Raw genomic sequence first — 13,576 nt, 5'->3', positions numbered from 1 at the left:
CCTTTGCTGCTATCACTTCAGTCCATCTGTATCTGTCCTCATTGATATACGATGTATAAATAAAACTATTTAAAGAGAAAAGCTAAGGATTAAGTTCAGCTAATCTCATTTACATAACACGCAATAGCAGCATGTAGAAATCTCCCCACACAGTAACTATTTGATCTCTTTACCCTGCTGCAAAAGGTGATGGAATATATATTTTCTTTAATTCTTTCCGTTTCATTATTGCTTGACAGGAGCCTGTGTTTCCTTATTGCTACACAAGTAACACTGTTTTTCTTTATAATACATGTTCCCTTGCATATTGGTTGACATGATTCCTATGCTAGTTCTTATTGTGACTTTACAGTTCAATATTCAATGAGTGCCACTCAACCAAATAAAAGTTATAAACTTTATTAATAAAAAATACACAATAACTTATTCACTTTACAGTAGATATATAGAGTAAGAAAATCACATGCAGGTAATTTATAGGATATAAAACACTTGCAGCATAAAAAGTACATAAAAATAATAGTATTTAGGTAAGTGCCAGATCTCTACTGCTTAACTAGAAATACAGATTCTGACATTTTAGAGTATGTGAATCCTTGAGCTAGGGTATGTGTTAAACGGAATGTAAGCAAAAGGGATAGATATATATATATATATATATATATATATATATATATATATATATATATATATATATATATATATATATATATATATAATCAATATGTCAGTTTAGTCATTAATACCGTAATTTTAAAAATATAAAGGCAGCTAAGACAGTTTATCAAATAATACATTGATGTTATGGAGTATTAACACAAATATACATTTCTCTAAAATGGCATGTGAAATAACATTTTCTCTTGTTTCAATGGAGTCATCATTTAACTGATCTCATACTTGGCTGTAGATCAAGTTCACAAGACATCAAATTCTTACTTCAAAGCTCTGCTTGGTCTAAAAACAGCCACATTATAGGGTACAACGTCAAGAAGGAAAGAGAAGTCAAGGTATACATGCCAGACAGTGGAATATCTTACAGAATATTAACATTCAATCTATTTGATTGTTCCTTTATTTATTTGTATGTTTTTACAGTTTGGAACTCTAAACTGCTGCCATCATTTTAAAGTTCTTTGCAGTGACTACTGTTCTGCCACTAGAGGTAGCTGTAGCCAGCAGAGGTCCTCTGCACCTGTAAGAGTGACTATGTGACTTGTGTTCTGCTATTAGAACCCACCATTATATTCATATTTTGTTATACAGTTTATAGATATAGGTGGCCCGTTTTATTTCAGGCAGAGAAATTAACAAGCTGATGTCAGGTGGTACAATGGTTGTAGTGTGGGGCTACAGTTTCCCCATTTTTTGATGCATTTTTTTTCCTATTGTCAAAACCAGCAATTAAATATAACTTTGATTTAAAGGAATGACATTTTAAAGAGATGTGGTTGCGGAGTCAATGAAAACAAAGTTAGACAGCATAGGGGATTCATGCAAACGGCTCATTTATCACACTCCAGGTCTTGGGTGCTCTCAGCTCCCTGATAGTGGCATTCACAGTACTCCCGGATACGCCTGCAAGCCTCAATCATCATTTCTTCTGGAACAGTCAGGACAATGCGGAAGTAGTTGGGATATTCAAAACACTAAAGGAAATAAAAAAGATAAAGAGGTTACAAAAGGATGAAAATAAGGAATAATGGGTTTTACAGTCGGGGGCAAATTATCACTTGCAAAGAATACATTCACTCTTTTCTTAAAGGGTGGTTCACTTTTCAGTTAACTTTTAGCATGTTATAGAATGACCAAGTCTAAGAAACTTTTCAATTGGCCTTCATTTTTTCTTTTTTATAGTTTTTGAATTATTTGCCTTTTTCTAATGCTTTCCATTTTTCAAAATGGGGCCACTGACCCCATTTAAAAACACACATTTTCTGTAAAACTACAAATGTATTGTTATTGATACATTCGATTACTCATCTTTCTATTCAAGCCTCCTAATCAAGTCACTGAATGGTTGCTAGGGTAATTTGGACCCTAGGAACCACAGTGCTCAAATTGCAAAATGGACAGCTGCTGAATAAAAACCCCAAATAATACAAAATGAAAACCAATTGCAATTTTAATCACAATATCACCCTCTACATTATACTAAAAGTAAACTCAAATGTGAACAACCCCTTTAAGAAAAAAATCACAAAAAACAAAGGGTTACATTTAATAAGTGCACACTTTCCCTACAGGTCTAATAACCATCAGATGTTTTCTTTCAAACCAGGGGCCAGAAAGTTGCAGTGAGCTAATGGTACTGGAGCGCATATTGCACTTGCTGCTGCAATACCCCCATAGAAAGCTTATTATTAGAAAGTGTGAAATGTATCTCTTTTTTTATTTGCCAGTATGTAATCATCCTGAACACTTACAGTAGCTGGAAGGCAGAAAACTGATTGTTCAGAGATCATTCTTTCTATGAAATCCACATCACTCTCAAATTCTGGGAAATACTCCATCTCAATTCCAACCTGCACAGCAAATTAGAAGAATAATTTCAATTTAATTGTGAAATCATGCATCATCCATAGCAATACTCAACACTACAAATCCATGCTTTTCATAACTATTTTGAACTAGGGTCTTTTAACTTTCATAAAATGTGAAAGGTTTTAAAAATTGCTATATGCATAAAGCCATTCTATCTAGGTGACAAAATGTAGGGTTAACCACCATGTACTATCACCAATAATTCTGTGTTTATTTTGGCTATGACGTATAAACTGATGTTCTCTTGGCTGCTAGATACACCAGTCGCCGGACAGTGTCTCTTACCATTAAGTACATAGCTCCGGCTGGTCGAACTGGGCAGAGTCCAGGGACAGAGCTGAGGGTAGTGTAGCACAGGTCAGCATTTGACTGCAAGAAACACGCCAAAAAAAAGTATTGATTTTTGAGGATAGTCCAAAAAGTATAAAGTCAAAGCAAACACAGTATGGTCAGATGGAGGATGTTAAATAGTATTGGTGCCAACAACCCTGAACTGATAACCTCTGAAATTATTTGAGAAGTGTAGAAACTCATATTTACCTACAGGAATTTAGCACAGTTCAGCCAATAAATTTCATTTATAAATTTTTGCTGAGAAATACAGGTAAAAGTTCAGGGAATCTGAAGTAGTTGCTTGGCCTTTTTTAGATCTTCATTATATAAATATGATGTCTTAACCTTGACTACGTTTTTTTTTTCAGGAACTCTTGTATTACTAATATTAGTTACATGTAGGAGAGTGGTTTAGTGGAAAATGTACATAGTTAAGTTGAAACTGGGCACTCCAGCCAATTACGTACTGTAATTTGTCCTTTATTGAATAAAAAGGAACTACTTAATTGTATGGGAACACGTGATTCTGTGACTGGCTATAGTGTATGGTCATAATCCACCCTTGGGCACAGATATGATCAGTAATAGTAAAGTTACCTTAGTAAAACTGATAGTGTTGTCATAGAACTCCTGTGGTGTTTTGTTCATGATGTGATCTAGGGCTCCTTGAACAATAGTGCAAGGGCCAAGGATGCGCTGGCTCAGCCGCATAAGGCCTTCTCTGATCTGAAACAAAAAATGTTTTGTTTTTTTTGTTTTTGCATCTTCACAGCTGTCTCAATGCTATTGCCAAGTCAACACCACATGCAGGCCACATTTATTTTAAACAGTTATTAGAGTTTCCACTTATAGTTCCAACTGTTTTCTGTTTTAATTCAGCCAGATAACAGCTTCCATATGTATGTGATGTTCTTTCTATGCTTGACTCTTTGTTTGCCAAAGAGGTCTTTAATGTACTGCACTTGCTCCTTGCTGTATGAGCAGATTTCAAATGATATTATTCCAGATATCGATCAAGCAGGTTTGAAAAAGCCATTGTATGAGAAGCAAATATGCACATTGAGGAAGACCTCATCCATGAGTCTCCATAGGCCTCACTGTATGATAGGCCAACAATTGGATCAGCCCAATTTTGCCCAACATGTGGCCGAACATATGGATTTGGCTGTGTATGACCATCTTAACAATACTGTGGCTCTTCCCCCCCAGCTTAATAGCTTTAGCTTTGTATTCTCTTCTGACTGCTGGTCGTCCCTGCTAGTCCAGGTTCCAGAAAACTGGTGCCTTGGAGTTCAGTGGGATCCCATCCTGTTATATGCACATGTTTATTTTTTAAAAGCAGAATGTAGCCCATTAGTTCAGGGGGGGCTCTTTCCCTTAGAATGACCAGATCATAATGTGACCAATGTATAAATAGGTACAGACTAGTAATGCAGGAGGATCTGCCTAGTGTGTTTTGCATGCCACTTTTTTTTGCAGATCCTGTGCATACATGGTGGGGGGCATCCCAGGGATCTCCATGGCACCAGTGATATATGTAAACGCTGCTAGTCTATTGTTACTGAGTAATATTAGTGACCATTTGGCAATGATTTCATGGTGAGAGCCCAATCAGACATTAGAATAAAAATAAGACATGATATAAAGGCAATCCTAAAAAGAAGATAATTGATAGATTCATTCTATGCCTTGGATCCCAACAATATCAAGGATAATGTTTACCTCTTTTCCAAAAATCTCTTTCCGGTCATGGATTAGAATCCATCCCAGCCTCCAACCAGGCACAAGCCACCGTTTGGCAAGTCCACCACATGACAGGATTGGAATATTGTTGCTTAGGGGTGCTAAAGCCTGAAACGCCCCTTCCTCAAAAACCTAAAATAAAAAAAAAATGTGATTTAACAAAACTAGAGGTGCATTGTCATTGTATTCCTTTTAATGTACATTTATTTGTAATAGGAAGCTGTGATCCCCATGTACAGTACAGAGGTTATGTTTTGCTATTGCTGATATGTATCAAGGTGCTGTTAAGATAATAACTGTGACAACCAACAGAGATATAGAGGTAATATTTCTTATACATGTTACAGCTGAGATGCCAGACAGGTTATCAGACAGATAACCAATCAATATAACTCAGCAGGGGAATGTTATTAAATACATTTATTGTACTATATAAATTTATTTTTCCATTATGATATACATCAAGCCATAACTTCATATGGACACCTGTAATTTTGTCAAGGGACGGGGTTTATGTTTGACCTTGACCAGCAGATGATCTGGTGAGTAGTTAGATTCACTGTGTGAACTAGTTGTGAAATTTTATTGTTATTATTATTTAATTTTAACATGTAGTTATAGAGCACCAACATATTGCGCAGCACTGGCATTCTTCAGAGGTGTTTTATCTACATGGGCATTAGAGACCTTGGGGTCTCCATAATTCACTATAAATATTTATTTGCTTCCTTGTAGAGTTTTGTTCTTTTTTTTTTGTTGACCCGATCAGAGGAGAGAAGTTGAAGGGAGCTCCAATTAACTTTACAAGATTCACAGTTGTATTTGGAGGACCACATAGATAGAGCACTGATCATCAAAGATATTTTTTGGCATACATAGCCATCAAAGTTTTCAAAATGTCCTCGGGAAACTGTTCCTTTGCCAATAAATCATTAATACTTTGTTTAGCAATTTAGATCAGGCTTCAGGTTGAACATCTCTGACTTGAGGGAGGAAATCCTCATTTTTAATTGTTAACAGCCCTAAAGCCAAAGGTATGATGACCTTACAATGATGATAATACATCTGTGAACCAGTCTCAAAATTTGATTCAAGTTCATTGCAGTCCAAGGAGATTTTTTAATAAAAGCATGGCTGATTTAGTGATAGTCTTTGTATCGATTTCAGATTAGTTATATAGATTCTAGTCCTTACATTAACCCATATCTCAAGTTCAAAACCCTGATATCACCACTGCAGAGAAACACCCTTTATGGCAAATTAGCAATTGACCCTTGCTGTCAGAATCCAAACATATTTGTAAATAGCACAACTTTTTATATTATTAATTTAAATATCACATCAAATGTTTATTATATAAAATGTGTATTTAAAGCAGATTTAAAACCCACAGGCATCCGAAAAAAAAGTATCCAGTTTTTTTTACGATGCATATGTGTGTGTTTCCTCCTGTTACATAGTGAAGAAAACATAGAGCAACATCTGTAAGCATTTATATGGAAAGTCTTGGCAGAGAAGGGGTAACTTCAAAGGCAAGTGCAAACTGCAAAGTCATAGTGACTTCTGCACAAACACAAGATTGACCTCACCACGTACAGTGCATAACATCCCCATAAGCACAGCAGGAGTCCAATGGGACACAAAAACGGCAAACTGATATGTCCGATGTATTTAATGTATTTTGCTGCTTTTAAAAATGATGAGAATCACATCAGTAGCTAAGAACATTTGTTATAAGTACACTGTAATCTATGCTGAACTTGAAGGCAAAACAAGACACAGTTTACAGATCATTTCTGGATAATAATATCCATCTTGGTAAGAATAATATCTGAGCAAACCCTAAAAACAGGAGATTTAACTTAACTTATTAGCAATATAGTCCCCAATGGTCTCCTTTTGTTGTAAAAATATGTATGGGAGAACTAACCAGAAATGTATTGCATCTTCCTCCCAATGAAAGTAAATGGACAGCATGTAGGCAGGAGAGAAAATGTCAGGGTGATGTGGGCCATTTCTGGCCCACTTGGCCCCATGCCCCCCAGGGACTGTTGATAGGTAATTATACCCCTTGCAACACATTTCTAAAAGTGACATAATGCAGAGCAGAACAACATTATTTCTACCTGCAGCTACATTCCAGCAGCTGCGTCGCAGGTTCCTACGGTGCAGTTCCAATATGGGTGTCTACCCTGATCCCTTCCCATTTCGGAAACCTGCTGCGCAATGTGGGAAGAGTGGAGCATTGCAAAAGAGTGGAAATAGGACACCTATTGATAGCTGATTTGTTTTTTTATTGAATTTAAAGTATTGAATTTATTTTATTGAATTTAAAATACATCTATTTGTAAAGTTACAGTTGAGTGTTAATCAATTTTTCCAGTGAGGGAGAGACAGAGGTGGTGAGTTCATCCAGTACATTGCTATTTTCCCTATAGAACATAGGAAGTCTTATAAACTCCCTAGTTCTATTCAGTTGAGTGATAGGCCCAGAAAGATTATTATTTATTATAATATTATTTATGTGCCCAGATAAATATAATATTTTATTTAGCGGTTGAAATAGGAGATTGAGAATATCTACAAATGTGCTATGTAGGATATAAGTTATTTGGATGCAAATTGTGGGTAATGAACAATGTGGGAGTTTTTGTTTCAATTATGGATGGGTATGTACTCATCAATTGGGTGTATCTGAGAGTTCCCCCATTTAATAAAGAGACCCGAGTACTTGCTGAATTTAGTAATTATCTTAAGGGCCGTATTCAGTCTGTTGTATTGAACAGCATAAATGCTGCTTGGTCCATATCAACCAGAGACAAGACTTTGGTCAGGTGATTTGTTAATACCTTAATTAGTATTTTAACTTCAGTGTTTAACAGTGAAGTAGGGCAGTAGCACTCACACTTCAGTGGTTCCTAACCTATCTTAGTGATTTCATATTCTGTAATTATGGGAGTCAAGGAACTTAATTTGGTTGTACAGGAAACTGGATGCGGCTTAGGTTATGGTGTAGCTATTTATTTGTTATTTAGAAGCTTTCATCTTCTGGAGTTCCATATCATGGAGTGATTTTGCATGTGTTTGTACAGTAGGCATCTCTTTTGGTGTTCTAGGTCAAGGTTTCTTCTCAGCCTTTGGCTATTGCTGCAATAAAACTCCCTTTACTGTGAGCTATGAAGGCATCCCAGACCATTCCTGATTCACTTCTCATTTTTGCCTAGTAGTTGGCAACTTCTGCTTCAGAATGAGAAGAAAACTACTGGTCTTTCAGCCATGCCAGGCATAATGTCTGTGATTTATATGATGAAATAAAAGTAAATGTTACTGAATGTAACTGAAATTTCTAAAGATGTTCCTGGATGCACTTATTATTTGCTGGCAGTTTAATAATTAATGAAGTCTTCATTTGTATGTTGGTTGACTTAGCTCCAGTGGCTTAGAGGTGTGATTATGAAACAGTCAAACTAAGCAGTTGTATTTTTAAAGTTTAGCAAAATGACTACTTACCATATCGCCATAGATCTCATCTGTTAGAATAGGCACACACTGCCTGGAAGCCACTGTGGAGAAAGTTAAGCACATGTTTAATAATGATATTTTTAAGACAAACGTATACCATAGTCCCACAGTAAAACTGGAATGCAATTTCAAATACCAGAAAAACAAATCTTTAGGGTTTTTTGGCTGACACATCAATGATAATGTAATATGAGGCAGTAACATCACAAGCCCCACCATGTTATACCTTTGTAGTTACAACATTTTAGTTTTTGTCAGGTTGGCCTTTCCCCCTCCAGTAGGTGTCCCTTCTGCATAATAATTTCTATTGTTGGCCATACTAAAGGGATCCATAAATGCTGGGATTAGGTCAGGTCCCAGGACAGAAAAAAAACTACAGAATGGAACATTACCAAATCCAAATCAAAAGTACTGAAACCACAGTTAAAAAGTAATAGTGGGACTATATCCCAGATCATTTCCATCATTGCAATTATAACCAATTACAGCCAATGTGCTGGTTGGCAAACTTACCTGACAGGATTTTTTGCAAGTGTTTCCGGCTGAAAACAGAGCCACAGGGGTTTGATGGGTTATTGATGATAATGCAAGCTGTCTTATTATCCACCAGTGACTCCATATGCCTCAGGTCAATCTCCCAAGATTTCTCAGGCTGGAAAAATAGCATTGGTTTCAGAAAGAGAAAACTCTGATTTTTTGTGTGACGAATTAATATAGCACTTGCATACATCAGTGACCATAGGCGTATGGCATTTAACTCTGATATAGGAGTCTATTCACTAAAGGTGGATCTAGTAGGGCATAAATGAATGACTATGCTTTGGCTGGTATATTTTTTTAAACTATGCCTGTATCACTTCCCAATTATCCTGCTTATTCTGTAATCAGGCATGTGTTAATATTGCATATTTTAGTTGCATTATTATCGGCCCAGGGCAGTCCTATTGACCTTCACATCTCCTTAACTTGCAGTAAAGGCACTTCTTTAGAATAATAATAATTAATAGAGATTATTATCTTTTATTGAGACATTTTTATAAATAAAAAGTAGTTTATCACCTACATAATACAGGTTCTAAAAATGGTCATTAAAGGGGTTGTTCACCTTCCAAACCCTTTTTTCAATTTAGTTGTTTTTAGATTGTTCCCTAGAAATAATGACTTTTTCCAATTACTTTCCATTATTTATTTTTTAAGTTTTTTCCAAAATCTAAGTTTAAAGTTGAATGTTCCTGTCTCTGGTGTTTGAGTCTGACAGCTCAGTAATCCAGGTGCAGATTCTGAACTGTTACAATTTTGCAACATTTAGTTGATACATTTCTCAGCAGCATCTCTGGAGTATTAGCAACAATTGTATCAATTCTAACAGCTGCCTGTAATGAAACCCAGAGATTCTGCTCAGCAGGGACAAAGATAAGAAATGTATCAACTAAATGTATCAATTTAGAACAGTTTACAGGATCGGCGACCCCCCCTCCCAGAGCTGCTTCAGAAGGAGAGAAATGACACTTTATACTTCAATATTAGAAAAACCGTGACACATAGAAAATAGAAAGTCATTGGAAAAAGTCGTTATTTCTGGTGATCTATCTGATAACAACTAGTTGTTTGAAGGTGAACAACCCCTTTAACAACTAGTATTATCTGTAATTTCTTATTAACTGATGAATCAGACAGTAAATATTATAGCTGAAAATACACACAAATCCATATTTCACTGAAGATAATAAACCAATGGAAATAACTGCAATATATCTGCTTGAAGTTACATGATACTGCACCAATGAATTCAACCTTTAATGAAGGTTCTATAAAAGCCCAACTTTCCCACAGGAACTAAAATAGATGCCAGGTTACAGACATGCTGAGAGAGCCCGTGTTATAATACTCACCAACAAATTGTATAGTTTGACTTCTATTCCCAATGAAAGAGCCAAGGTTTTGTAAAGAGAAAATCCTGGACGTGGAACCAGTATATTCTGGCCTGGATTGGCAAGTACTGCTAGAGCAAGCTCAATAGCTTGACTGCATCCACTGGTAAGAATGACATCCTGGATTGGAAATGATGAAGGATATTTCATTGGTTTATTGTAATATATTTTTGTACCAAAAATTAATATATACTGTATCATCCTTTACCCCAGGGACTAATATATATCATCCTCTACCCCATTATTTGGAATCAAATCTCCTGTTAGTCTATTCCATGTATTTATTACACATGCAAATGCACAGAGACAGGTTTATTCAAATTAGAGCTGAACAATGCTGGTGAATTCTCAGCAGTTAGAATTTTATTACAGTTTTACAGTCAGAAAAGTGTTTTTTTTAGTTGGCATATTTATTTCATGCTCTTTTCATTATGCCAGATAAATGAGAATTGATTTGACTGCTTTGAGCAACTGAACACAAGGCAAGTAACTGCATGGGCTAACATAATCTAAATAACATTTGTTTAATATAGAGATGCAATGAATCCAGCATTAGGCCGAATTTTTCAGAAAGTATTCGGCCGAATGGTAAAATAGTGGATTTGGTGCATCCCTACTTTAAATAATCATCTTTGTCACATTTTAATAAAGGAATGTACTTATGGATTTGTACTGTTAATCCCCAAACCCACCTTGGCTTCCAAAGGTGCTTCTGGGCATGTGTAATATTTTGCAACCACTTCTCGACTTGACAAGTAACCTGCAGAAATAATAAACAAGATGTTGTTGGAGAATACTGTCTGGTGCCTGTGAATAGTGTAAACTGAGTGGTAGTAACATTAAGTAAATCCGTAAAATTCTTTATAATCTTGGTAACTGCTATGTTATTGGTCACTAAAACAACCCACGCCTACACATTTTTAGTGCTTTCTTGTGCAGTAAGAAACAACTTACAAAAGGTTAACCGTTCCTATGGGAAAGAATAGGCATAACGTCATAAGATAACACACAGCTCTGTTTGCCTTATAGGGCTATGGATATGGTACAGAAACTGATATTCTGCGGGAAATAGATTAACAAGTAGCCAATAATTCAAGTAAATCCATGTTATATCAATCATTGTCGTACTGTGACCTATGGATTCAGTGGCCAGACAGAACTGCAGTAGTGCAGACGTAAACTAGACACCCACTGGGATGGGGGTAAAACTTGCAGTGGGCCACCAGAACTACCTGCAATCCCTTTGCAGGTAGTTCTGGTAGAACTGATATCTTTGCTGTCTTCTCATCACCATCGGGCCCCTTAAGGAGGGGTGGACCTGGGTGCGGTCACACTCCCTGTCTCCCCAGTAATTACTCCACTGACAGTGTTATTTTGTTTGGAACATTCAATTTCTCCTTAGTCTCATGAGGAGCACAAGTACAGCTGCACTAAATGATCTGATCTATTAGATTTCACTTGTACAACAAATGCTACCAGTATGGGCCTTTAATGAGACAGGGAAAGTAATTTGGAATTAAGTGCACCTAGTCATGAATGTTTGCCATTTAAAGTTCTTAAGGTAACAGCTGCTTTGGTGGCTGCTAGGTTCAGATTATTTGTGAAATGTGCTTTAATAAATGTATTACTACATTATGGATGTTCTTTAAACTGTGTTTAAACTGTGAAAATTGTTTCTACATACTTTTTCTACCTCTTCACTGTGTATAAATTCTCCCTAAACCAATCCTTAGGCAACATACAGTATATGCATATATATGTTTTGCTTTATAAAAAAAAAAAGTGAGACTTTAGTACAGTCAAAATCTAAAATATTGGAACATGTCACTTGTCACACAATGCCCATATGTGAGGATATTATTTTTTTCCTTTAAATATTAAAGGTTAGTGAACCAGAAAATCTTTGTACTTGTGAATCTTGTCTATTACAAGTTTGTACTTTAGAGAGTTAATCACACAGTCTGTATGGGGCGAATAGCCGAATAGCATTTAATTTCCATTGTATATGTTTACTGACATATGAGACAAAGTTGCCAGAGACATATACAGTCAATATACTCCACAAGGCAGCAATATATTTACCTATACTTGGAGCATAACCATTGTATTTCTTTGAGTCAATAGCTTCTTTCATGGCCTTGACTACTTCATTATCAGTAGGTAGGTTCCCAAATACTGTGGGGTCTCCTAGAAGGGTAAAACATTTCTTCAGGCTTCAGCTGTTTTATACATTTTTTAACAAATATAAGTCTGGCTGGTTCATAACAGAATCTAGAGTATATACAGAAGGCTATGATCCACAAATGTGGAAATCAAGTTAACAGCAAAAGTAGCATAATAATCAATATTGTGTTAACAGCTGCTGCATCCTATAATGAAGCAAAAAAACCTCAGAACACTGTCTAGTGAATTATAGACTAAACATCAAGCATATATGTTGCAACAGAAAGAACGCAGTGCTGCATGCTACTGACCTATAGACAAAGCAATCATTGGTTTGTCAGGATTGGGTATGGCGGTCATGTTATCCACAATGGCTCTGATGGGATTAAAGGTTTTCTTTGACATCTCCGATGCACGTACTGCCCATCTTGGCTTTTGGATTTTGATTTTCTCCAGAGTATTAGGTCCCTGGATATTCACGTGCACATCGAGGACCTTTGGATGAGTTACGGATCCGTTCACCTGGATTAGGTAAGCGTCTGTCTGCATTTTCAACTGGAAACAACAAAAAAGCACAGAGAAACAAGTGAAAGGTCCACATGAACACAAGTCTTATACAGTATATAGTCACAGTTATATAATATGATCATCTTGTAATTATTATTACAAATTGACTTAATATTTAATGTACTGGTCCTCTTTAAAATGTTTTGTAAATAGCTGCAGAAGTGACAGCTAAAGTCATTTTTATCTTGTTCCCTAAAGGGCTTTTAAATGACATATGTATAACTTGACATATATATATAAATTATTTCTGACCTTTACACACATATACACATATATATATTTATATCTATACACACACATACATACATAAATGCATAAATACATATGATAAAAATATCTAAGCTGTCTGTCAAAACTCTGATATCAAGGATGAACATACTGTACAAAAATATTTCTGCACTTTTCCTTAGTTTAACAAGATGTCATGGACAACACACAAGAGATCTCATGTATTACTTACATGCTTTTGAGCAGGGACAGTTTTGCTTGAAGTGCTGGAATTCTGTTATCTTTCTTGGATTCCTCTATGCAGCTGACCAAAAGCTTTGACGAGCCAGGCATTAGCTGTCAATAAAATAGTTCCAAAAAATGGGAGTTGGACCTAGAGCAGGGATTCTATTGGCTGAAAAGGAAGGCAGTGTTCTGTGACTCTAACATTCCTCCTTTTAGTTTTTGCACCATATTGAACTGATTTGGAAAGCATTTGATTTAACCTTTTCATGCATCAGTGCTTCAGTGTAGCATATTGCATTGCCAGTTTGTAACATGTAGTT

The 13,576-nt window shown here is 36.0% G+C and overlaps 1 protein-coding gene across 1 annotated transcript; it reads right to left on the bottom strand.

Moving 5' to 3' along the window:
- Positions 1-383: 383 nt before the first annotated feature.
- Positions 384-13,370, bottom strand: tat.L (tyrosine aminotransferase L homeolog). Its single transcript, XM_018257899.2, has 12 exons — positions 13,264-13,370; positions 12,548-12,791; positions 12,156-12,260; positions 10,766-10,833; positions 10,035-10,193; positions 8,656-8,794; positions 8,131-8,183; positions 4,600-4,752; positions 3,475-3,603; positions 2,830-2,913; positions 2,427-2,525; positions 384-1,649 (listed from the first exon to the last, which is right to left on the bottom strand). Exons 2-12 carry the CDS (start codon positions 12,783-12,785, stop codon positions 1,506-1,508), a joined length of 1,371 nt encoding a protein of 456 aa, XP_018113388.1. The 5' UTR covers positions 12,786-12,791; positions 13,264-13,370; the 3' UTR covers positions 384-1,505.
- Between the last annotated feature and the right edge of the window lie 206 nt (positions 13,371-13,576).

The sequence above is a fragment of the Xenopus laevis genome, chromosome 4L (assembly GCF_017654675.1).
Source record: "Xenopus laevis strain J_2021 chromosome 4L, Xenopus_laevis_v10.1, whole genome shotgun sequence".
Classification (NCBI taxonomy): domain Eukaryota; kingdom Metazoa; phylum Chordata; class Amphibia; order Anura; family Pipidae; genus Xenopus; species Xenopus laevis.
The sequence above is the reverse complement of the archived record's forward strand: the minus strand, read 5'-3'. Positions and strand labels throughout refer to the sequence as shown.